This window comes from Artemia franciscana, chromosome 17 (genome assembly GCF_032884065.1).
Source record: "Artemia franciscana chromosome 17, ASM3288406v1, whole genome shotgun sequence".
NCBI classification, from domain to species: Eukaryota; Metazoa; Arthropoda; class Branchiopoda; order Anostraca; family Artemiidae; genus Artemia; species Artemia franciscana.
The window spans coordinates 13,306,267-13,332,137 of NC_088879.1; the positions used below are offsets into that span (position 1 = coordinate 13,306,267).

General features: G+C 34.6%; 1 protein-coding gene across 1 annotated transcript in view; it reads left to right on the plus strand.

Annotated features, from left to right (window-relative positions):
- The first annotated feature begins 4,335 nt into the window (after positions 1-4,335).
- LOC136037881 (exportin-T-like) overlaps positions 4,336-25,871 on the plus strand; it is a 34,587-nt gene continuing 13,051 nt past the window's right edge. The window contains exons 1-2 of the mRNA XM_065720735.1: positions 4,336-4,448; positions 19,492-19,586. Coding sequence (XP_065576807.1) covers positions 19,527-19,586 — 60 coding nt within the window. The 5' untranslated portion in view covers positions 4,336-4,448; positions 19,492-19,526. The remainder of the gene's footprint in view (positions 4,449-19,491; positions 19,587-25,871) is intronic.

Sequence of the window (25,871 nt, forward strand, 5' to 3'; positions counted from 1 at the left end):
GAAAGGTCCCAATGACTTGTAAATAATACTTGCGTATTTTACTGCATCTTTGTAGGTTTTTACTGGGTTTTACGCCATAGTTTGTTGGCATTGAAGATTGAGATGGCCCTGTTCTTCTAAAATAGTGTTTTTAGCTTCTGTACTTTCATTTTTGACTTGTTCTGATTCTCATTCTCTTCCAATGGCACAGGTCTTTGTCCTTCACTTTTTAATACTCGCTGTAGTGTCTGCTAGTCCTACAATTTTTTGTTCCTCACTTTCATTCTGACACATTGTGACTCCCACTGTTGCTTGTAATTCTTGCTGCTAAATATCTTCTACTCATATTTCTATGTTTTTATTAGTGCATATCTTTTAAGAACAATTTTCTCTGTTCTTCATTTTTCCTTTTGATTCATTCTGATCCTTATTCTCACATATTTGTAACCACATATTTTTTTTCACTTTCGTTTTTGAGTTGTTATGATTTTCACTGCCATTTATCTTTTAACTACCATTTCAGAGTTATTCAGTTTCGTTTTTGACCTGTTCTAAGCCTTGGTTTCCCTAATATTCTAAATACATACTTATTTTATCTATATTTTCGTTTATCATTACTTCAGACATTTTTTGGTGCCTTTTGTCTCAGCTGTTTCGATTGGTCTTATCCCTTTTGACAGGTTTGGCTGTCCAGTATCACCCACAGATTTACATTTCTTGGATTGTTCTCTTGAATATCGGATTGCTACTTATTCTTCTCTGGTTATATAATGCTTGATGTGGTATAAGCCAAGAGAAGGACTTTTAGACCTATAGAAGAAAACCTGTTAAGAAAAGATGATTCTTTGTAATTTACATAATAATTATAGCTGACACATTCTACATGCAGCCCTGCTCTACTTTAGCCCCAACCCTCCTAATATGGAAATTTATAGCTGAAATTACATATTTTCTATTGATTCTGCCAATCTATCCCTCAACCCTAGTACCTGTTAATTGAAGCAACTGTGGCAAAACAAGAACTGGAAAAACAAGTAAAAGGTGGCAGAAAACATTGGAAATATATAATTTGGGCTATATATTTGCAAATTCGGCATGTTAGGGGTAAATTTTTTGTCGTTCACATTTTGACTTCCAAATAAAGTGAATATACCACTTGATGCCTTTTTTTATGTTCTTTACAAATATAATAATTGCTTATATTGCTAGTTCAAGTTTAAGCACTTTTTGACCTTAGTTAACCTTACAAATTTTGACAGTGAAAAACATACATTATTTTGTCAAAAATGACCAAAAACACATACTTTAATTGAAAATTTGGCATCAAAGAGGAAGAAACACAGCATAATATTGTATAATTTATTAATCTAACCTAATTGTGGAAAATGAGTGCTCATAGATTATACAACATTTAGAAAATGGATTAATAATGAAACAGTAAGTTTGATACCAATGTTTTAAGCTTTTTTATACCCAAAAACTATTTGGGTATATTTTGGTTCATTCTCAAGAGCTCAAAAACTTGCAATTGAAGCACTTATTATGGTTGTAAAGAACATAAAAAAGGCATTAGGGGGTATGTTCACTTTATTTGTAAATCAAAAATATGAACAACAAAAAATTTACCAATTATTAGTGTAGCTGCATGATTTTCCCCTGGGTATGTAGGCTAAGTGGAAGGTCACTTATACCTGATCCTGCCCTACTGTTTTTACTTGGTTGAAAAAATCCAAAGAAAGTTCCCATTGAAAAGGAAAGAGACCAAAAGAAAGATTAAATTTGTCATAGCTTGGAGGTTTGCCCCTTCAGTCTGTTTAAAGAAAACAGATTCATAATTGAAGTTTTGTTCATTTCAATCTTAGGGATGATCTACATTTGTTACACTTCATTAAATGGTTGTAAAGGGATACTTTTATTTATTTGTCTCGTTTGTTTCCTACATGATTTTTTAATCTTTAAATTGATATTCATTTCTTACAAATTACATTAGTCATACCACAGTTCCATTTGCAAGTTTTGACCTACTTTGTAAACCTTGTCTAAAAATTGCATATAAATTTATTGAAGGTAGGAAACATAGAACTCCTCTCTGTTTAAAATAAAATGGATGGACATAAGTAGGTTTTAATACACTAAAGTCCTAGGGCCATGGCAATTAAAACAACACAATGAAGATTAACTTTAAAATGTTTAACATTACATAAATATAACATTCACAAAGAAAAACCATTCACAAAATTTACTTTTGTGCTCAGTTGCCAATCTGAGCAATTGCCCTGAATTTTTAACCCTTGCAAAACATTCACCAGCCATCTCTTATGACCTAAACTCTTGTCTATACATCAACAATTCATTGAACAGGAAGGACAACCTTACTGGCATTTCTCCCTTTGTACTTATATTTAATGGGTTTAAAAGAAAGCTTCTATGGCTAAGTCAGAAGCCAAGCAAAGGACCAGGTGGTCCTTTAGCCAGGAAGTGCAATAGGAAACTAAGGGCCAGTCATCCTATGCTTTTCCATGCCCTTCCTGCTTACTGATCACAGATTTCTCTTGGTAACCTGTTAAGTTTGGGCCAATTCTGACTGAACTTACAGAATCACATCACTGACCTTTGTCCCAAACCAAATAAACTGCTAATGCCATGAATTAAGCCTTTGCCCTTTGGATAAAGGATTCTCAACCTAGAGTGCCACCCACTTAGCAAGGAACACAAATGTCACCAGAGAACAAAAATTATTTGGAAAAAGAAAATATTGAAAAAAAAACAACTCAAGTCATAGTTGCTCCCATTTTTCACTGCTGTCCCACAAATACTATGTATTTTATTTAGACAAATAAATTTTAAGACAGGTATCAACAAAACTCCATCAGGGATTATATTTACTTAAGATACAATTAGCAATATGAATGCTTAGTTTTGTGATATTCTAGTCTTGAAATAATAACAAAAGAGAAATTATATGTTCTATTTGTTTTCCACCAACCTATTTGAGAAAAATCATTTGTGGCAACAATATACCCATGGTTGGGTCAGAATCTCTCTAAAATGCTTTAAACAGAAGGAATTTTAAAAACAATTATACTAATCAGCAAGAAGAATATTAACATAACTCTAAATTTGGCACTTTTTAAGACAATTTTTAGGAAAGCAAATGCAAGACTTTAATGGTGTCATATGTCATCTAAAAAAACCCATTAAAATGTGTCAGACGTATTTGATATAAGATGCCTCAAAGACTTTTAGTTGAATCTATGAAATGAAGGGCCAGGTATTCCTTTACATTTTATAAAACATGTAAAAAGATAAACAGTTCAAATTTTTTCACAAAAGAAGAAGCTTGATGTAAAAAAATAAATGTATTTTTAACAGAAAGCAACTGACATAAATGAAATCAAACAAAACAAAAATTCATGGAGTATAAATAATATAAGCCATATATTTAACCTATAATGAGATGGCATAAAAGATTATTTCTAAAATTAGAAAAAAACCAGTGTTATGGCTTAAAGTTCTGCTCAATCAACAGGAATTGTCTTTTCAGAACCAAGACCAGAGAAAAAGAAACTGATAACCGAAAAATAAGGCACCCAAAAATTTCAGAACCCTCTTGAGAGAAAAGAATTAGAAGTAGGTACTTCAAAATACCTTCCTGAGACATACTTTAGCCTGTAGACACATCCCTGAAAGTTTCATTTTCCTGGCCTAACCTCTTTCAAAGATAGCCAAAAGTAGCTAAAGTAAAATTTTACCCCTAATTTACCTTAAAAATCCAGTTTAAATAGCAATCTCAACAAATATAGACTATATAAAAGGCTATAGCCTAGGTATTGGCCTAATCATTCTAAATGTTTTCCAACTAAAATTTATAGGGTGGTTTAGAAACTAGGCCTGTTTGATATAGTAATATTTGACTAACTCACCAATGTGATAGCTGCCTTCCTAAGAGCCAACCTTTTAAATAACCAAAAAACTTTTCTTCTGACTCCTCATGAAGCTTAGCCTATGCAAGATGGGCCTAGAGCACCAAAAACCCTTTAGATCCTATGGAATATGCATAGGATTACTTACAGGTCACTGAAAAGCTAATATTATTTCCACTATTACAGTTTCCTTGTGTTTTCTCTAGACTTAACGATTTCACATGTTTATCCATTCAAAAAAATATGTAACATTGACGTCACTTATTCTTAATAATCTTTTTTTTCGGGGTTAGAAAGTGCAAGCCCACGGACAAGTAATCCTGAGCGTTCGCGGAGGTAGTCCGAGGAATCTCTGACGTCATGTGCGCCTCATAAATCGCTTGGATTAGTCAGATAACTAAAAGAACACTGGAAAAGTTGCACTTCACTGAAGAAATAAATTAAACATCACGAAAGCATGTTGGCTTATGATATCCAATGAAAACTTACATCTTGTCATTTATTAGTCTATACAGTCAGTATTAGGCTACTATAAGCTGGAAAGGGGTAATCTTCCTTTGCTACAGATTCAGGGTTTCTTTTTTCCTCTCATGCTGGTCTTCATAGACTACTTGTAGACAATCCTACTTTTACTTAGGCCTAATTTTTAAATTGATGACTTGTTTCAGTTGCTGTTGCTTACTTATTAGGACATAATATTTGTCCTGGAAAGTTCCATTGCAAGGAAAATGATAAAATTTCTAAGTAACTCCCTAAATAGGGAGGTTATCTTAGAAATAAACATAGCTTTAAAATCATAATTTTATTCTGAATCCACTTCTAACAATTCCTTGTGTTAGGAATGAACTTGATCTTCCCTGCCTCTAATGTGTCAATAGGTATAATTATGGTTTAGCTACTTTTTTGGGTAAAGTATAGCCTAGTCCTATATTGACAGATTGTTCAGTTAGCTAAGAAATAAACTTACCTCTATAGCCAGAACTGTATCCTAGGCTAAATTACAATTTAACATGCATCTGTGTTGGAAATGAATGTTACTCCCCACCCCTACTTGTATCAATTCAGTTTAGGCTATATATTTACACATTAAGGAAAGTGGAGGGGATGTAAAGTTCATTTCTGATGCAAATGAATGTTAAGTTTGGATCAAGGATGCAATTCTGACAGTTAATATTATGCAGTTCATATAATTGTCTCACCAATAAAGTCAACATACCACTTGATGCCTTTTTTATCTTCTTTACAAATATAATAATTGCTTCTATCACTAATTCAAATCTGGGCACTTTTTGACCTAATCTAACTATAAATAATTTTGGTGCTGAAAAAATGTAGTAGGCTATTCTTTTGTCAAAAACAAACTTTAATTGAAAATTTAGCATCAAGGAAGAACAAAGTAGCATAAACAGTTAAATAGAATTTGTTTATCCAACTTAATCATGGAAAATCAGTGCTTGTGGATTATATAACATTAAAAAAAATGGATCTTTAATGAAATAGTAAGTTTTAGAGCAATGTTTTAAGCCCTTTTATACCCCATATTCTGGTCATTTTTAAGAGCTCTAAATGCGCTTAAATTTGAAATTACAATAGAAGCAATTATTATGCTTGTAAAGAACATAAAAAGGCATTGAGTGGTATGTTCACTTTATTGGTAAGTCAATTATGTGAACTGCAAAATATTTACCATTTTGACTATAGGCTAGTGGTAAGTTTGAAATTTACCCTGCTCTCTTAATGTGCAATAGGTTATATACTGTGAATTAGCATAGGCTATATAGGGGTGGGGGTAGGAAGCTCATTTTTAATACAAATTAATGTTATATTTGGATTAAGGATTCAATTCTGACTATAGAGGTAAGTTTATTTCTTAGCATCCTGAGTGGTCTGTTAATATAAACCTTGTGTTACCTACATATGACAATAAATTTTTTTTTATCTATATCTAAGCAATATAATACTGCAAATTACTGCTATTTAGAATACAGTTTAAGTCAAACAGAGGACAAGATCATGCATTCTTCAATTATTTAAAATGCTAAAAAATCATACAGATGACTTTGTATACATTATTCATTTATAGAACAAACATAAATTAAGTCATACAGATGACTGTTTATACCTCATGCTATTATAGAGCAAACATGAATAAAGTCCTACAGATAACTTTTTATACTTTGTACAATTATAGAGTAAAATCATACAAATGACTTGTTATATGTTGTGTGTGTATAAATACATATCTCTATTTCTAGAGAAAAGATGATCATTGCTTAAATGTTTTGAAAATCCAGCTGAGGCCAACAATAACCCCTTGATGTGAATCACTGTGAAGGAGCTTGCACAAATGAAATTCATAAGCACAATAGTTTTCAAAACCACTGAAGTTTCATGATGGGTAAATTAAACAAACAATCAATTTTTATAAAGATTTTATTAATAAACATCAATTTAAATGTTTGTCTTCAAGTAAGCTTTGTGGAAAGTTTTTAACTGAAAGTAAGGAGTAACATTAAAACTTAAAAACAAACAAATTATTTCATATATGAAAGGGGCTGATCCCTCCTCAATGACCTGCTCTTTACACTGAAGTTTGACTCTTTCTCTCAACTCTACTGTTTAAAACATTAAAAAACTTCAGCATACAGAGTAGGGCATTGAGGAGAGATCAGCTCCTTTCATATACAAAGTAATTTCTGTTCATTTTAAGTTTTAATGTTGCTCCTTACTTTCAGTAAATTTTTTTTTTTTAACTTCTGAACATCTTTGAATTAATGCATGTTTTGATTTGGCTCTCTGTTGACAAAATTTGCATTTTTTTTTTTTTTTTGGCTAAATGGCTTTCTTGTAGTTTTGATTGTATGATTTTGAGAAAAAGGAGTGGGGGAGGAGGCCTAGTTGCCCTCCAATGTTTTGGTTTCTTAAAAAGACATCTTGAAATTTTAACTTTTTACAAATATTTTTATTAGTTAAAGATATATGTAACTTTAAACTTAGCTTATGCAACAAACTTCTGTATTTGTATGTTTTTATTATGTATATGAGGGGGTTCACCCCCTTGTCAGTACCTCACTCTTTACACTCAAGCTTAAATTTTGTCCCAATTCATTAACAATGACCCCTGAATCACAAAGGCTGTAGAATAAATAGTTGAAATTGGTAAAAATACTTTAGCATAAAGAGCAAGGTATTCAGAGGAAGTGAACCCTCATATACATAATAATTTCTGTTTGTTTTAAGTTTTAATGCTGCTCCTTACTTTCAGTTGAAAAAACATTTTCATATTTATTTGTTCATTGTTTTTTAAATAATGCTAGAAAATCCTGCACTATGTTCATCGAAAATTTCTTCCCCCATGACAAATTCCTCCATGGAAAGTTTCCCCATCATATCCCCCTCTTCTCAACCCCTCCCCCAAACCAAAAAATCCCCCTGAAAGTGTCTGTACACATCCCAATAACCATTACTATGTGTAAGTATGGGTCAAAGTTTGTAACTTGTAGCCCCTCCCACAGGGACTGTGGGGGAGTAAGTTGTCCCCAAAGACATAGTTATAAGGTTTTTCAACTATTCTGAATAAAATCGCTATATCAGAATTTTGATCCATTGACTTTGGGAAAATAATTAGCATGGGAGGGGCCTAGGTGCCCTCCAATTTTTTTGATTACTTAAAAAGTTCACTTGAACTTGTCATTTCCATTAGAATGAGCCCTCTTGCAACATTCTAGGACCACTGGTTCAATATGATCTCCCCTGGGAAAAAAAACAAATGAACACCCATCCATGATCTGCCTTCTGGCAAAAAATACAAAATTATACATTTTTGTAGATAAGAGCTTGAAACTTCTACAGTAGGGTTCTCTGATATTCTGAATCTGATGGTGTGATTTTCACTAAGATTCTATGACTTTTAGGGGGTGTTTCCCCCTATTTACTAAAATAAGGCAAATTTTTTTATGCTCATAACTTTTATAGGTAAGACTAAAATTTGATGAAACTTATATATTTAAAATCAGCATTAAAATGCGATTCTTTTGAGCTATTGGTATCAAAATTTTGTTTTTAGAGTTTTGGTTACTATTTAGCCGGGTCACTCCTTACTACAGTTCATTACCACAAACTGTTTGATTCTGAGCAAAAGAAAGTCTGATTTATCTAGTTCAAACAAGGTGTCATTTGTTAAAGATTTGTGATGTAAAAAATGGTGCTAAAAATTGAAATAAAAATTAAACTTCAATACACAGAGTAAAGAATGATGCATTAGAGTATTGGCCTAAATAATGTCATACAATTGACTTTCTGCCTTGTGTTGTAATAGAGTAGCCTAAATAAAGTCATATAGATGACTTTTTAATATAGGCTATGATTCTATTATAGAGCAGTAGGCCTATGAATAAAGTCTTACCAACAACTTCTCTGTTGTTGTTTTTCTCTAAATCTAAATGGTGCACTAAAATGTCACACAGGAGACATTATTCTACCCTGGTCTTACATTAAAAAAAAAACAATAAAAAGTCAAACACATGACTTTTTAATATAAGCAGTCATTCTATTGTAGAGGTGCATGAATAAAGTCTTACAGATGACTTCTCTGGTTTTTTCCTTAAACCTAAATGATGCGCTAAAATGTTGTTATACAGAAGACATTATACTACCTTATTCTAGCATTAAAAAACAACAAAAGATTGTACAGATGACTTTTTAATACTTTGTTCTATTTTAAGGCAGTATGAATAAAATCTTGCATATGACTTTTTGAGTTTTCTCTTTGTGTACATATAATGCACTAAAATGTCATACAAAAGACATTATACTGTCTCACTCCTTAGTCTGGCAATATAATTTTTTTTTCTATGACATTTTTTTATTGCACTATATTTACATAAAGAGAACCCCAAAAGTGATCTGTAAGACTTTATTTATGCTGCTCTATAATGGGATCATAGCCTAAATTAAAAATCATCCATATTACTTTATTTAGGCTGCTTTATTATAGTATGATGAGTAAAAAGTCATATATAAGACTTTATTCATACTGCTCTACAATGGAATGATGGCTTTGGTCCTGTATTAAAAAGTCATCTCTATATCTTTTTGTTATTTATTAATGCATAAGTAGGGTAATATAATGTTTTCTTTTGTGCATCATTTAGGTTTAAGAAAAAACCAGGAAAGTCATCTGTAAGACTTCATTCATACTACTCTACAGTAGAATGATAGACTATATTAAAAAGTCACATGTTTGACTTTTTGTTGTTTTTTTAATGTAAGATTAGGGTAGCATAATATCTTCTGTATGGCGCTTTAGTTCATTGTTTAGTTTTAAGGGGGAAAAACAGAAAAATTATCTGCAAGACTCTATTCATAGGCCTAGTGTTCTATATGTCTATATTAAAAAGTCATCCATATGACTTTATTTAGGCTACTCTATTATAATAAAAAGTGAAAAGTTATCTGTATGATTTTATTTAGGATAGTATTCTTATGTATCATCCTTTGCTCATTATATTGAAGTTTAATTTTTATTCTAGTTTTTTTAACACCATTTTTCACATCACAAATCTTTAACACATATACACCTTTTTGAACTAGATAACCCAGAGTTTGTATTGTTTAGAATCAAATTAAGTGCAGACACTTGTTAGCATATTTAAGAGAACAAATATTCCATAAAACCTACATGAAAACAGAATACAATATAAATTGACAATTATTAATACAATCTTCATAAAATTTGATTGCTTGCTTGATTTGACTGCTGGATTCACCCATCATGAAACTTCAGTGTTTTTGTAAAATATTGTGCTTATGAAGTTCATTTGTGCGAGCTCCTTTACAGTGATTCACATCAGGGGGTCATTGTTGGCCTTTGCTGAATTTTCAAAAATATTTAAGTAATGATCATCTTTTCTCTAGAAATAGAAACATATAATTACACACACAAGGTATAGAAAGTCATTTGTATGACTTTATTCATGTTTATGCTGTATAAAAGTATGAGATATGGAAAGTTATCTGTATGACTTTATTTATGTTTGCTTTATTTACCAAAAAAGTCATTTGTATGACTATATTTAGGCTACTGTATTGTAATACAAGGTGAAAAGTCATCTGTTAGATTTTATTTAGGTTGTTCTATATATGAAATCATGTAGGCATAGGTTATATCTGTATGACTTCTTGTTGTTTTCTCTATATATCACTGGGGTAATATAATGTCTTCTGTATGACATTTTAGTGAATCATATAGGTTAAAGGAGAAAACCAAAAAAGTCATCTGTATACCTTTTTCATACTTCTCTGTAATTATTTGATGTTTAAAAAGTTGTACAGAAGACTTTTTATCATTCTCCATGTTTAGACAAAACATATTGTCTTTTGTTTGAATTTATAGTACTTTCTATATAAGAGTAAATGACAATATTTGTTGCTTAGTATATAATGGACCAATGACTTTTATAGTCAAATGCTGCTCACCCTAAACCTTACTCACTTTTGCTGTATTGGAATGGGGTTAGGTTAGGACATGAAACTTTCAGTTGTGAATCTATAGCTAACAATATACTCTGGGAAGATATTGCCAAGCCTCTTTGGATTTCTAAGACTTAGAATTTGACAAAACAGCATTTACCTTAATTTTCAGTTATCAGTTTCTTTTTCTGTGGTTTTAGTGCCAAAAATGCAATTCATGTTATTTGTGTAAAATTTTAAGCCATATAAATATATTGCAGATCTTTGAAACTTCATAAATTGGAATTGAGCAAAATTGTAAAGCTGGAAACAGTTTTCTTCTGCTTCATTTAAGGAGAAGATCTGCTTTGTGGTGTTTCACTATCATAAAGATTTTTAAAGGTCGTCGAAGGTCACTTTCCTCTAGAGGGAGCAGGAGTAGAAGTTGGTGCTTAAAAACACTTTCCCAGGACATAGGCTACTTTAGTCTGTAGACCCATTCCTGAAAGTTTCATCTTCCTTACCTAACCCTTTTACAAAATTACAAAAATTAGATAAACTAGAATTTTAATATGAAAATATATACTCTGAATTCAGAGCCATTCAGGGGGGGGGGAGCAACCAGGGTCAGCTGCCATGGCTTGTCACTTTGATTTTGCCTTTTTTGTTATATCTAAGTTTGGAGGGGGGCTGTGGTTAATTTTTCTCTGGGCACCTTGAACCCTAGGAACAGCTCTGTGTGAATTGTATTTATCTAGCAGGGCTTTCGCTATCCCTGAATTTTTAGAGATTTTCCCAAAAATCCATGTGTCTCTCCAAAACAAATTTGGCTCTCCAAATTCCCAAAAATCACCCAATCATGGTGTCAACCCTAGTGACCCAGTTACCATCCCTAGCAAATATTATTTTACATACCATAATTTTTCATGGCCCTGTATGAAGGCTTATCCCAATTTAGAAACAAAACAATTTATAGAAAAGGTGGTATAGTTTTACTTCTTCTTAAGAACTATTCCTAAATACCATCTTCTTACCATAAAGTTGCACCACCACTCCCTCCCATTGATCCCTTCTAATGAGGCAAATTTACCCCGGGAGGGGGGGGGGTAAACACCTAGAACCTTAGAATCAGCACAAAAAAACAAAAATGTGTCAATTGTTGTCAGAATTCCCTTTTTAATTTAAGTTTAAATTTGCTTTTTTAATTTAGTTCCTGTTTGTCTTAAGTTTTAATGTTGCCCTTACTTATTGGTTTAATTTTGTCTATATAACTAACCTGTCTAGAAACTGCAAAGAATCTTTGTTTTTAAGTATTATTTATCAATTACTGAGATTAATAACTTAATGAAAAATTGCTGTTGGTATTTACAGTTTACATGTATTCACTATTTTTTTTATTTTAAAACAAATTTGAAGCTTTTGCTGAAAATCAGCAATAAGTGTTTTCATCAGCTATGGGTTCCAACCCTTTGCTTTGGCTCTGGCTCTTTGTGCTTTGGCTCTAAAAGGCTTGATTTACTATTTGGTTCTAACCCCAACTTGAGCCCGAAAACAAGAATAAGACCAGTTTTGGCTCCCAAATTCTTGCAACAAAATTCCATTCTGTTTTTTTACCCTGAAAATTCCCCGAATCTTGAAGACTTGTCCCCAAAATATCTATGAAGTTTTAAGACTCGTTTCCAAATTTTATGAGGAATCATATAATTCCCTGAGGCATAGTTATTGGACCTTTCAAATATGCTGAACCAAGTGGCTCTATCAAAATTTTGTTCTGATGTCTTTGGAAAAAAAACAGTTTGGAATGGGGGGACTACTTAGGAGATAAGATAAGATATTTATTTGAAAAAAAATCACTATCACAAGCCCTCAAAGGGCCGAATTCGGACTTCGGAGTCGACTAATAAATCAAACAAAGCAAAAAACACAAAGCTAATAATAATAAATAATCAAATTATGAGTCAAAAAAATAAATAAATAAATATATAAGTCAGAAAAAAAAGGAAAGGGGACAAAAAAGTATAATAACACAGAAATGAACAAGAAATAAACATATATATCTACAAATTAAAAGGGACACTAAAAAAAAGTCCAAAAACTCACAAAAAAAGAACGAAGCATAAAACACACGAAAAACACATGAATTAAAAGGGAAACTAAACCAAAACAGCGGGAGGCAAGCAAATTAGTGTAACGACCTAAAGCACCTCACAAAAAAAAGAAGGGGGGGGGGAGAAACTAGTTGGCTATTTTATTTATTTTTTCTGTGATGAAGGGGACAAAGGTTTTTTCATATCTGGAAGTAACGCAGCGAATGGGAGACAAAACTGGGATAGGCTCAGAAACAGCTCGAGGCTGTCGTAATCTGGATGGTGAGTGACGTTTGGGGAAAATATTTGCCGTCCGAGGGTTCGTTATTGCATTTTTTGAAAAACGGAGGCACAACGACGACCTCCTTCGCTCAAGGGTTTCTAAACTAGCTTTTTTTAGGAGCAGAGAGTAAGGCACCTTGCCTTCTTTGAAAATTATTCGCAAGGCTCTTTTTTGGATTGACTCAATTTTGTCTGATTCTTCACGGGAGATGCCAGGGTGCCAAACTGGACAAGCATATTCAAGATGCGGACGGACAAAAGACGTGTAGAACCTTAAGGAGTGAGAAGGGGGGACGCTATATTTATTTAGGAGCTTAAGGAGGGCGATAGACGCATTAGCTTTATGGATGATATCTTTAACGTGGATATCCCACTTTAAATTTGAAGAAATTGTGACTCCAAGTAATTTAACCGAGGATGCATAAATTTCAGGAGGGATAGGATTAAGAAAACAGGGCGAGGATTTGAGGAAACAAATCGGCATTATCATGGACTTAGAGGGGTTTACGGTCATATCTAGGTCCAAAGCCTCACTTCCAATTTCATTGAGAATACTCATAGGGTCACTTAGTAAATTTCTGAAGCAACTTTCAACAATCGTTAGGTCATCAACAAATTTCCAACGGTCTGGAACTTCCTTCGCAAGGCTGTTAACCATGACTGAAAAAAGGAGGGGGCCTAGGAGAGTTCCTTGGGGTATGCCATTGTAGATAGGGAGAGGATTTGAGTAATGGTTCTGGTATTTAACCACCTGTGATCTATTTGTTAAAAAGGAGGCAACCAATTTTACCAGTAAGGGTTCGATATTGAACTCGCTTTCTAGTTTCTCAATTAAAATATTGTGGTTAACAAGGTCAAAGGCTTTCTGAAGGTCAATAGAAATTAAGTTTAGCCAGGAATTAGGTTTTTCGAGGATTTTCCCGATGTGGTCAATAAGAGAAACGAGGTAGTGGGAAGTAGAAGTTGATTTTAGGTTTCCAAATTGTTTCAGGTCAGTAAGAGGTAGGATTTTTTCCTTTAGCAAATCTGCAAGGAATCCTTCATACAATTTTGAAAAAATAGGAGTAAGCGTAATAGATCGAACGCCATCAAAGCCAGGCTTTCCGTTTTTCTTTTTCAAAGGGGTAATAAAACCCTGTTTCCAAATTGTTGGAATTTGCCCAGACTTAGTAATTTCGTTAAACAGGACAGACAAGGGCTTAGACAGGAAATCACCGAAGGCTCTAATAAGAGGAAATGGGATATCCAAAGGACAAACACTTGTCTTTCTTAGTTTATCAATTCTTCTTTCAATCTCGGACGGGGAAACAGTCGGGAAAAGAGGGGATGGGGCTCCTGTTGATAATTGGATTGGCAATGCTGGAAGGCTCTGGACAATGGAAGCGAGAAATTTATTTAGACTATTTGCAGTAACATCAGGGGGCTCTGGTAAGTTGAAATTAAGCTGGTCAAGACTCCTGCCAAATAGCTTTTTAACCTCGGAATACCAATTTTTTGGCTTATTAGTGAACAATTCTTCGATCTTATTTTTGTAGTATGACTTACCCTTCCATAATTCTGATTACTTAAAAAGGGTACTAGAATATTTAATTTCAATTTGAATGTGCCCTCTCCCAATCTTCTGGGACCATTAGTTAAATATAATCACCCATTGGGGAAAGAGCAACAACAAATATTTATAAAATCCACAACCTTCCTTCTGACAAAATATGTTAAATTCTACATTTTTGACAAAGGGAAGTTTGAAACCACTAAACAAGGGTTTTTTGATATGCTGAATCTAGTGGTGTGATTTTCGTTAAGATTGCTTGACCTTTTGGAGGCATATCACCCTCTTTTTTTTTTAATGAGACGGATTTTTTTAGTCTCATAGCTTTTGATGAGTAATATTAAGCTTATGGATCTTATTTATTTGGAATCCTCATTAAAACTTTTCTTTAAATATTTCAATTTTCAATTTCTTTCATTTTTTTTTTTTTTTTTTTTTTTTACTTTTGGTTACTATTAGGCAAGTTCCTCCTTGCTTACAGTTTGTTACCATGAACTGTTTGATGCTTTGTTTTAACTTGAAGTACTTTTTTTTTCAAGACTGGTTAGTATTTTCCAAGATTAAGCTCAAGCCAAAAATTTGTATCTTGTGGTTAGGCTCTGCTATTAGCCATCAGTATGTTTGAAAAAGTTAGTGGTGTATGTGTTTAAATATCCAAACTAATGAAACGCTTATTAATAAAGTTAGAAAAATTGAATGGTGGAAAAATCAAACTTCTATATGTTATAATAGAGGTTTGATGGTGATGAAACTTTGGAAATATTAGTTGTGTTTTACCCTAATAATACTGCTAAACTAGATTGAATCTAATAACTGCTCTCTAGCAGAATTCACATTCTAAACAGATGTTTGTGTCTGCTGTATGCATCTAAATGCTATGGAGGTCTTCATATAAAGCCCTCTGATTTGATTATATTTATTCAATAGACTTTTGAGGAACCATCATATTAGAGAATCTTTGAGGATACATATTAGAAAATACTAAACTAATACACTCCCTATTATATTGGTTTAACTCTTTATTGCAGAATGTCTTTTTTTCTATTCTTTTACTGACTTTCTTTAAGTGAAGACAAAAAACTGATTATTCTTTCTTCTGATTCCATTAAAAGATTTTTTTGTAACTAGAACTGTTTCTTGATCAAATACACTTTAAAATGGACACTATATATCTACTAATGAATTACACTATAGTGCATTAACAAATTTGAGATGCAATAACAGCACACTATTTCAATAGTAAGCATTTGTAAACTCTTAAGTTTATAAATAATCAAGAAATAAAGAGAATTTAACAGTAATGTTGCTTTTAGTATCCTTGTGGAAAAAAAGAAGCAAATGGAGAAGTTTCTATTAATTTTGGTGTACCTCAAGGTATCCTAGAGGGAAAAAAGAAGCAAATGGAGAAGTTTCTTTTAATTTTGGTGTACCCCAAGGTTCCAACTTAAAGTTTCAGTGAGGTCTTGAATCCACTTTAAAAGAATCAAGGGGAAAGAAGTACTTATTCTTTATTCTATGTTATTCATATTTTATATGAATAAAATATTTTATATGAATAAAATATTTTATATGAATAATGCTAAAATATTATAGAGTTTGAATAGTTTTTCACAGATCGGCTCTTTTGGTTATTTTGACAAGAGAAAAAATTTATTAGGTTATTCTTTCCACTAACATCCAAAACAGCAATCGGATTAATAAACCTAACTATAAAAGAAGAGTTGGACTATTTAAGAGGATTTAATACATTAAAACATTTTGTGAGCCTTAGGATTGACTGACCATCTCAAAACAATTGCCTGTTAATAAATTATTCCTGAGGACTAGTAACCATTGAGAGCTACTGAGCCTATTGAAAATTTGATTAAAAAGACAGCGGAATTTTAAATCTTAGCGAGTTTTTTTTCAAAGCAGACATGCTAGAAAATTTTGAAGACTGCCCTATTTTGAACTTTAAAAAGAAAATTCTGCTTTTTTTAATTGACAAAAGAAAAATTCATGTTTTTTTAATAACTTAAGTTTTATCAAAACTGAATTTCTTTCTCTCCAGCAAAAAAAAGGGGAAAAGTTAAGAAAGGAGGTGTTGGTTTTTAGTTTCTGTTGATTATTTGAATCCCTTATCCTCTACAAGTTAGGCAAGACCCCTCTCATTATGGATTTCTGGGAAAGTAGGTGTTGGCTCTTAGTTTCTGTTGTTTATTTGAATCTCTTATCCTCTACAAGCTAGCCAATTATTAAAAATGCAAAGCAAATAGGGAACAAAAGAGTTTTTGAACCTAATGGTCAACAATTGGGGACACAAGTCAAGTCGAGTATTTGGAGCTCTATGAGCATTGAGTCTTGTATTAAGAAGGATTGGGGGATTTTCTTTGAAGGGAAGAAGAAGACGTCGACGATAGTCAGAACTAAGGCACTTGTGCCCCAAGTTCATGGTAAGGATGTGATGTCATGATTCCAAATTAGTAAGTTCAAGTCTAGCCAAACCTTATTCATAAGTAGTATAGGATGTCTCCAGTATAATTTTCATTGCTCTTTTTTCAATGCTTTCAATTTTAGAACTTTTGACGTTAGTCAACCCAGGGTGCCAGACAGGTCAAGCATATTAAAGACAAGGTCTTATATAAGAACAATAAATTATTTTAAGGTTCTGGATTGATATGAAGAACCGTTTGAGTAGGAAGAAAGATTTAAGGAGAAAGCTACCAGATTTAAATAAGTGAAAAGCGTGGGACTTCTATTTAAGGTCATTGTCGAACTGCACACCAAGCAGTTTAACCATATTTAAATTTGGTATGCAAGGGCAATTATTGATTGGGGGTATATTTTATTTAAGGAGAATAGCATTAAGGTGCTTTTAGGTATGCTTAGGTTGAGTTTTACATTTTCAAGACTATTCTCTAAGTTGTTAAATGAGTGAGTCAAGTCTGACAACCGAAGTATTTGAGGTTTGACTAAGGTTAAGTAATGTCAAATCATCCGCAAATTTAAAAGCGTTGTCAAAATTTGGTAAAACATTTTTAAAAACAATTAAAAATACTAAAGGATCTAATGTATTCCATTGGGTTGCTCCACGGGAAATCGGGGTAGAACCGGATGAATCTCCGCTAGGGAGGACTACACATTGCTCAAAATATGCAATAAATTCCCTTAATTAGTAAATGTAAAAAAGAGTGGAGGTCTATTGTATCCTCCTAATTTTAGGAATGATTCAATATCCTGAAAGTTCTAATACATACTATATCCACCCCTTAGTATAGAAGCACTCAAATAGTTAAAAAATACAAAATTAGTTACCATGTACTAGCCATCTCCCAGGTTATTGAAAATCATACCAAAAAATAGGTTGGTTACAAATTGGGCCCAATTGTAGTGCATTTTCCTTTCTTTTTTTGAAATATGTACATACAATTAAACAGAGATGAGCACGGAGAGGTGCTAAAAAAAATATCCCTGGCTTCTTCTGTTAGTATGTTGTGTATAATTCGGTTTGAGAGTTGGTACATAATGTAGACATGAATTTCCTTCTATTTGACAAGCATTAAAGTGCTATTTTATTCATTTGATATGCGATCTGTCATTATATTTCTTTTTTTATTCCTTGTTGTCTGTTACATACATAACCTCTGGTTTATCTTCAAATCAGTTTGTTTTTCTGTTTTTTTTTTCTATTTTATTTGTTCTCTTTTTTATTGTGTAAAATACTTGCTGTATAACAGAATTTCTAATAGACAAGAGCTAAGAGCTCATATGGCACTTGTGACGAGGTCGGAAGAGCCAAGAGCTCATATGGTATGAGCTCTAGCAAAATTCTAGGAATCAATAGATTGCTCCAGCCCTCTATGTCCCTGGATCCGATTCGAATTAAAAATGGAGCATCTGAGACATCAGATTCTTCTATATGTCAAGTTTCATTAAGATCCGATCACCCATTCATAAGATACCTCGATTTTCACGTTTTCCAAGAATTCCGGTTTCCCCCTCCAACTCCTTTCAGTGTCATCGGATCTGGTCGGGATTTAAAATGATAGTTCTACAGCACAAGACTCTTCTAGATATCAAATTTCATTAAGATCTGATCACTTGTTCGTAAGTTACAAATACCTCATTTTTTCTAATTTTTCCAAATTACTCCCCCCCCCCCAAACTCCCCTAAAGAGAGCAGATCCAGCCCGGTTATGTCAGTTACCTATCTTGGACTTGTGCTTATTCTTTCCACCTAATTTAATCCTGATCTCTCTGCTTTAAGCCTTTTCAAAGATTCCCCCACCCCCCTAATGACACTGGATCCGGTCGGGATTTAAATTAAGAGATCTGAGTCTCGAGGTCCTTCTAAATATGAAATTTCATTAAGATACGATCACTCCTTCGTAAGTTAAAATTACCTCATTTTTTCAATTTTTTTTAGAACGAACCCTCCCCCCAACTCCCCCAAAGAGAGCAGATCCGTTCCGGTTATGTCAATCATGTATCCAGGACTTGTGCTTATTTTTCCCACCAAGTTTCATCCCAATCCCTCCACTCTAAGGGTTTTGCGAGATTTTAGGTCCCCCCCCTCAATTTCCCCCTTCACAGGATCCATTCGGGATTTAAAATAAGAGCTTTGAGACACGATATCCTTCCAAACTTCAAATTTCATTAAGATCCGATCATTCCTTCGTAAGTTAAAAATACCTCATTTTTCAGAATTAACCCTCCCCCCTAACTCCCCCAAACAGAGCAGATCCGTCCCGGTTATGTCAATAACGTATCTAGGATTTCTGCTTGTTTCCCACCAAGTTTCATCCAGATCCATCTACTCGAAGTATATTCCAAGATTTTAGGTTCCCCCCTCCAACTGCCCCCAATGTTACCAGATCTGGTCAGGATTTAAAATAAGAGCTATAAGACACGATATCCTTCCAAACATCAAATTTCATTAAGATCCTATTACCCGTTCGTAAGTTAAAAATACTTCATTTTTTCGAATTAGCCGCCCCCCCCCCCCAGATGGTCAAATCGGGAAAAAACTATTTCTAATTTAATCTGGTCTGGTCCCCGATACGCCTGCCAAATTTCATTGTCCTAGTTTACCTGGAAGTGCCTAAAGTAGCAAACCAGGACAGACCAACAGAATTTGCAATCGCTATATGTGACTTGGTTAATATCAAGTGCCATAAAAATTGTTTAATATTTAGTTTTTTTCCATGTGGATTGTTGTTGTTATTTAGTCCTTTTTTTCTAGATCATCACACTTATGATTCACTGTAATTCACAAATATGAATCAGAATATACTCAAACTACTGGAAACTCCATTAGTTCCTGATGCTCAAGCAAAGGTGAGTCTTAAGATTTGTTCATTTGTTTTCAAAGTGCTTAAATGATATAGTTTTCAGCTTTGTATTTGAGTTTCATGTCTAAGTAATTAGCTTCTGTTCTTTCTCTCTCTTTTGTCTTTTTTCGTCCCCATATTCTTTATCTATATCTGATCAATTAATTTTAAAGTGAAGTTTGTTATTTATGATCTTCTCTCTCATTCTTTCTCCCATGTCTCTCTCTCTCTCTTTCTCTTTCTCTGGCTCTTTCTTTCTCTTTCTCTGGCTTTCTCTTTCTTTGGCTCTCTTTCTCTTTCTCCGACTTTCTCTTTTTCTTTCTCCGGTTTTCTCTTTCTCTGGCTCTCTCTTTCTCTGGCTCTCTCTTTCTTTTTCTCTGGCTCTCTCTTCCATATATATTCTAGAACGATTTGAGTATCATGTTATTTTTGGCATTAAAATTGGTATAGGCCTACAGTAATTGATGCTTGCCTATCCAGTCATATTAGTTGTGATCAAAATTGACATGGGTTCTACTTATTCATATTCATCTTTTTTTACTTTTACCTCTTATTAGAGCTTATAAATTTGTATGTTAGTATTTAACTTAAAAACACGAATGTCATAATAAATTGAGATTAAACCAAATTTAAAATTGCTTTAGTTTTGCTTTTTAACTTAGTAAGGCTGCACTATCTTTAAATTGTATGTGAAACAACCTTTCAAGGGTTTTGAGGTTTGGGCAGTGCCCCTTGTCCGACTTTAATCTAAACCCTAAATTGTAGATGAAACCATCAAAGATTTTTTTTCTTTTTTTTTTTTACTGGGATCTGAAAGTTACTCAGAATCTAAGAGCTATGATACAAGAAAAATTTTTGCCAAAAAGATATGATTAGGTCCTTATTGTCAAAACAAAGAAAAAGATTCGTAAAGAGGAGAAAACGAAGAAGAAGAAGAAGATAAAACAGATAAGAAGATAAGAGAAAACGAAGAAGATAAAACAGTCACTGAATGTATGTCTCTGCAAATTGAAGAGAACAGCCAATGAGAAAAAAATCTGCACATAGAAGAAAAATGTGCTGATATTTTGATCGAAACCTCCGCTCAAGTGTCCTCAGTGCAAAATAAAATACAGATAAAAACCAAACCTTAAAACAAACATTAAATCTAAAAGGAGAAGACCCTTTCTGTGTTACAGCGAAAGGGTAATTGAATACAAAATACGGTAGTGAATGACATTTCAAAAGTCTATTTTATAACAAGGTTTTTTGAAGGGTAATTGCTTACCAGGCATGGTATTAACAGAGATAGGTTGGGAAGTATAATTTGGTTGACATATGTAAAAGAGATCAGAATCAATAAGTTAATTATAAATTAGATGGGTTTCACCAGTGTCTCTATTAAGGGCGACCTTTTGGGATATGGTTTTGATTCCAACTGCCTCCTTGAAAACTTGCATATGACCTTTAACAGAGGCATTAATGGAGGTGTTATAAAAAAAAGTGAAATAGTATGGGTTTTCATTGATCCGCTGAGCGAAGGTGGAATCAAAAGTCTCTGGCCTTTGGCATAGCCGTACGGTTTTATCAGTTGAGGATCTTTGTTCCAGTAACCCCTCCCCCAATTGTTGGTTGGTCCTCCCAATATAGAAACAGCCTCAAGAACAGGGATTCTTAAGCACCTCTACTCAGAAAGGGACTGGTTTTATCCTTGTCTCAGTTGAAAAATGTCTGTATTTTGTTTGAATCTTAGGAAATCACTTGGACTATCACAATCCCTCACTTGGACTATTTGTCTTGGCTTTCTCTACAATTAGCCTTGGCTTGATACCCTTAACTGCTTGATTTTAATTCAAAATCAATAGACTCGGTCTCGGCCTTCAGCCGAAAATTAAAATCAAGCCATGAACTAAAATTTGCTTTTGAATTAAAATAAAGTAGTTGGAGCCATCTAACCTTGAGTGAGTGAGAGCAAATCTGGCATAAGCTCTTTTTAGGATTGTATAAAAAATGATGACATTTCACTTGTTGTTAGATAAGTCAATCATCCATCCGTCCATACGTCATTCCAAGGGCAGAACTAAGGTAAATAGCCATAGAACTAAGAGATGGAAGATTGTATTGCTTTTGGGTTGACGCATGACAGACAATGTCCACTGGACTTGTATGCAAAATCTGGGACTGAATTTGCTTAGACTCACAGGCCAATAAGTGATCCTAAGCCTAATAGGCTTGGCCGTTTGTAGTCTAAAGGTGTCCGGTACCCAAGTCCCATGGACTCGCAGGCGAACGGTGAAACCTATAGTTTCCAAGTAAAGAGCAATGTGAGCACAATGTACTATTATTTTGTTCTTAAACCATGTCACTTCGTATCGTAAGAGTTGTGGTAGAAAGTTCGAAATAGGTTCGTTTGATTGGAAATTGAAAGGGCTAGTGCATTTTTTAATTGTCGAAGGTATCTAATAGAAGTTTTAAGATGACAATTTGTTGTCGTAGAAACTTCTAAAAAGGCTTGTTGGATTGGAAATTGAAGGGACTAGTGACCCTTTTAATAGTCAAAAGTGATTAGCGCGCAACTAACCCCTCGGACACCCACTATTTCTCAAAACACATCCAACCAAAACTTCGAGACAGCCATTTTGTTTTGGCGTAGTTAAAAGTTCCGGAAATTATTTCTTGGAGGATGACAACCCCTTACAGCTCTCAAGACAAGGGCTGTAAGTTATCCTCTGGGGCCTATAAAGTTTTTATAGAAAGGGGGGTCGTATAAACTTTGGAGGGGGATCATTGAATTAGTAATCAGAAGTTCAAGTACCCTTTTTAATATTCAAAGTGATCAGTGTGGATACCCCCCACCTCACCCCACACCGCATATTTTCCTGAAATGCATCTGATAGAAAGTTTGAGATGACCATTTGTTGTCGTAGAAACTTCTAAAAAGGCTAGTTCGATTGGAAATTGAAGGGGATAGTGCCTCGTTTAATAATCGAAAGTGATAAGAGGGCAACTAATCTCCCTCTCATGCCCTCCCACACTGATAGTGCCTCGTTTAATAGTCGAAAGTGATAAGAGGGCAACTAATCTTCCTCCCACGCAACTAATCCCCCCACGTTGTGTTTTCCCAAACACAAACGATCAAAACTTTAAGAACCATTTTCTTCAACGTAATTGAAAAGTCCTGAAATTATGTCTTTGAGGATTACAACCCCTCAACAGCCTTCGGGGCAAGGGATGTAAGTTAGGCCCTAGAGGTATTTAAGATTTATATAGAAAAGGTTATCGTATAAACTTCGGAGGGGGCTCATTGGATTATTAATCATAAGTTCTAGTGACTTCTTTAAGATTCAGAGTGATCGGAGGATGAATACCCCCGCCACCTCGTATTTTCCCGAGATGCATCTGACAGAAACTTTGAGATGGCCGTTTGTTGTTGTAGAAACTTCTGAAACGGCTCATTTAATTTGAAATTGAAGGGACTAGTGCCCCTTTTAGTAGCCAAAAGTGATTAGAGGGCAACTAACCCCCTCCCATGCCCACTATTTCCCCAAACACATCCAATTCATAATTGTGAGATAGTCATTTTGTTCAGTGTAGTTAAAATGTCCGGAAATTATGTCTTTGATGATGACAACCCCCACAGCCCTCAGAGCAAGGGTTGCAAGTTATGTCCTGGGGGCATCTAAAGTTTTTATAGACAGAGTGGTTACATAAACTTAAGTCATTGAATTGGTAATCAGAAGTTATGATACCCTTTTGAAGATGCAAAGTGATTGGAGAGCGGATACCACCCACCCACACCTCGTATTTTCGTGAAATGTACATGATAGAAATTTTCAATTGACCATTTGATGTCGTAGAAACTTCTAAAAAGCTCATTCGATTGATAATATAAGGGGCTTGTGCCCCTTTTAATAGTCGAAAGTAATTAGAGGGCAACTAACCCCTCTCCCGATTTCACCATTTCCCCAAATATATCCAATCAATATTTTGAGATAGCCATTTTGTTCAACGTAGTTAAAAGATCGGAAAAATATAGCTGAGGATTACAACCCCCCGCCCTCCTACAGTCCTCAAGGCAAGGGTTGTAAGCTATATCTTAGGGGCATAATGCATCTGATATAAATGTTGAGATGGTTATTATTTGGTTATTATTTGGCGTAGAAACTTCCAAAAAGGCTCATTCGATTAGAAATTGAAAGGACCTCTTTTAATAGTCAAACTTGATAGGAGGGTAACAACCCCCTTCGCACACATATCAATTCCCAAAACACATCTAATCAACATTTTGAGATTACAGTTTTATCCAGCGTAGTTGAAAGGTCGGGAAGCTCTGTCTTTGAGGATGACAAGCCCCCCTCCCCTCCATAGCCCTCAGTGCAAGGGTTATAAGCTATGCCCCGAGGGTATATAAAGTTCTTATGGAAAGGGTGTTCGTATAAACTCCGAAGAGGCTCACTGAATTGAAATGAGGTGTTCTAGTTCCATTTTTTATGGCACTTGGTATTAACCAAGTGACATATAGCAGTCGCCAATTCTGTCGGTCTGTCTGTCGGTCCCGGTTTTGCTACTTTAGGCACTTCCAGGTAAGCTAGGACGATGAAATTTGGCAAGCGTATCAGGGACCGGACCAGATTAAATTAGAAATAGTCGTTTTCCCGATTTGACCATCTGGGGGGGGGGGGAGTGGGGGCCCGGTTAATTCGCAAAAATAGAAAAAATGAAGTATTTTTAACTTATCAGCGGGTGATTGGATCTTAATGAAATTTGATGTTTGGAATGATATTGTGTCTCAGAGCTCCTATTTTAAATCCCGACCGGATCTGATGACATTGGGGGGAGTTGGATGGAGAAAACCTAAAGTCCCGGTTTTGCTACTTTAGGCACTTCCAGGTAAGCTAGGACGATGAAATTTGGCAAGCGTATCAGGGACCGGACCAGATTAAATTAGAAATAGTCGTTTTCCCGATTTGACCATCTGGGGGGGGGAGTGGGGGCCGGTTAATTCGGAAAAAAATAGAAAAAATGAAGTATTTTTAACTTATGAGCGGGTGATTGGATCTTAATGAAATTTGATGTTTGGAATGATATTGTGTCTCAGAGCTCTTATTTTAAATCCCGACTGGGTCTGTTGACATTGGGGGGAGTTGGAGGGGGGAAACCTAAAATCTTGGAAAACACTTAGAGTGGAGGGATCGGGATGAAACTTGATGGGAAAAATATGCGCATGTCCTAGATACATGATTGACATAATTGGAACTGATTTGCTCTCTTTGGGGTAGTTGGGGGGGGGGGGGTAATTCTTAAAAATTAGAAAAATGAGGTATTTTCAACTTACGAACGGGTGATCGGATCTCAATGAAATTTGATGTTTAGAAGGATATCGTGTCTTAGAGCTCTTATTTTAAATCCTGACCGGATCTGGTGATGGGGGGCGGGGAGTTGGGAGAGGGAAACCTAAAACTTGGAAAACACTTAGAGTGGAGGGATCGGGATGAAACATGGTGGGAAAAATAAACACAAGTCCTAGATAGATGATTGACATAAACGGAACGGATCCGCTCTCTTTTGGGTAGTTGGGGGGGGGGGGTATTTCTGAAAAATAAAAAAAAATGAGGTATTTTTAACTTACGAACGGGTGATCGGATCTCAATGAAATTTGATATTTAGAAGGATATCGTGGCTCAGAGCTCTTATTTTAAACCCGACCGGATCTGGTGACATTGGGGGGGGGGGGGGTAGGGAGGGAGAAACCTAAAAATTGGAAAACACTTAGAGTGGAGGGATCGGGATGAAACTTGGTGGGAAAAAAAACACGAGTCCTAGATACATGATTGACATAACCAGAACGGATCCGCTCTCTTTGGGGTAGTTGGGGGGGGGGGGGTTAATTCTGAAAAAATAGAAAAAATGAGGTATTTTTAACTTACGAACGGGTGATTAGATCTCCATGAAATTTGATTTTTAGAAGGATATCGTGTCTCAAAGCTCTTATTTTAAATCCTGACCGGATCTGGTGACATTGGGGGAAGTTTGGGGTGGGGAAACCTAAAATGATGGGAAACGCTTAGATTGAAGGGATTGGGATGAAACTTGGTTGGAAAAATAAGCAGAAGTCTTGCATGCGTGATTTACATAATTGGAACGGATCCGCTCAATTGCGGGGGGGGGGGGGGGGTAATTCTGAAAAATAAGAAAAATGACGTATTTTTAACTTACGAAGGAGTGATTGGATCTTCATGAAACTTCATATTTAGAAGGACCTCGTAACTCCGATATCTTATTTTAAATCTCAACCGGATCAAGGGGGCAGTTG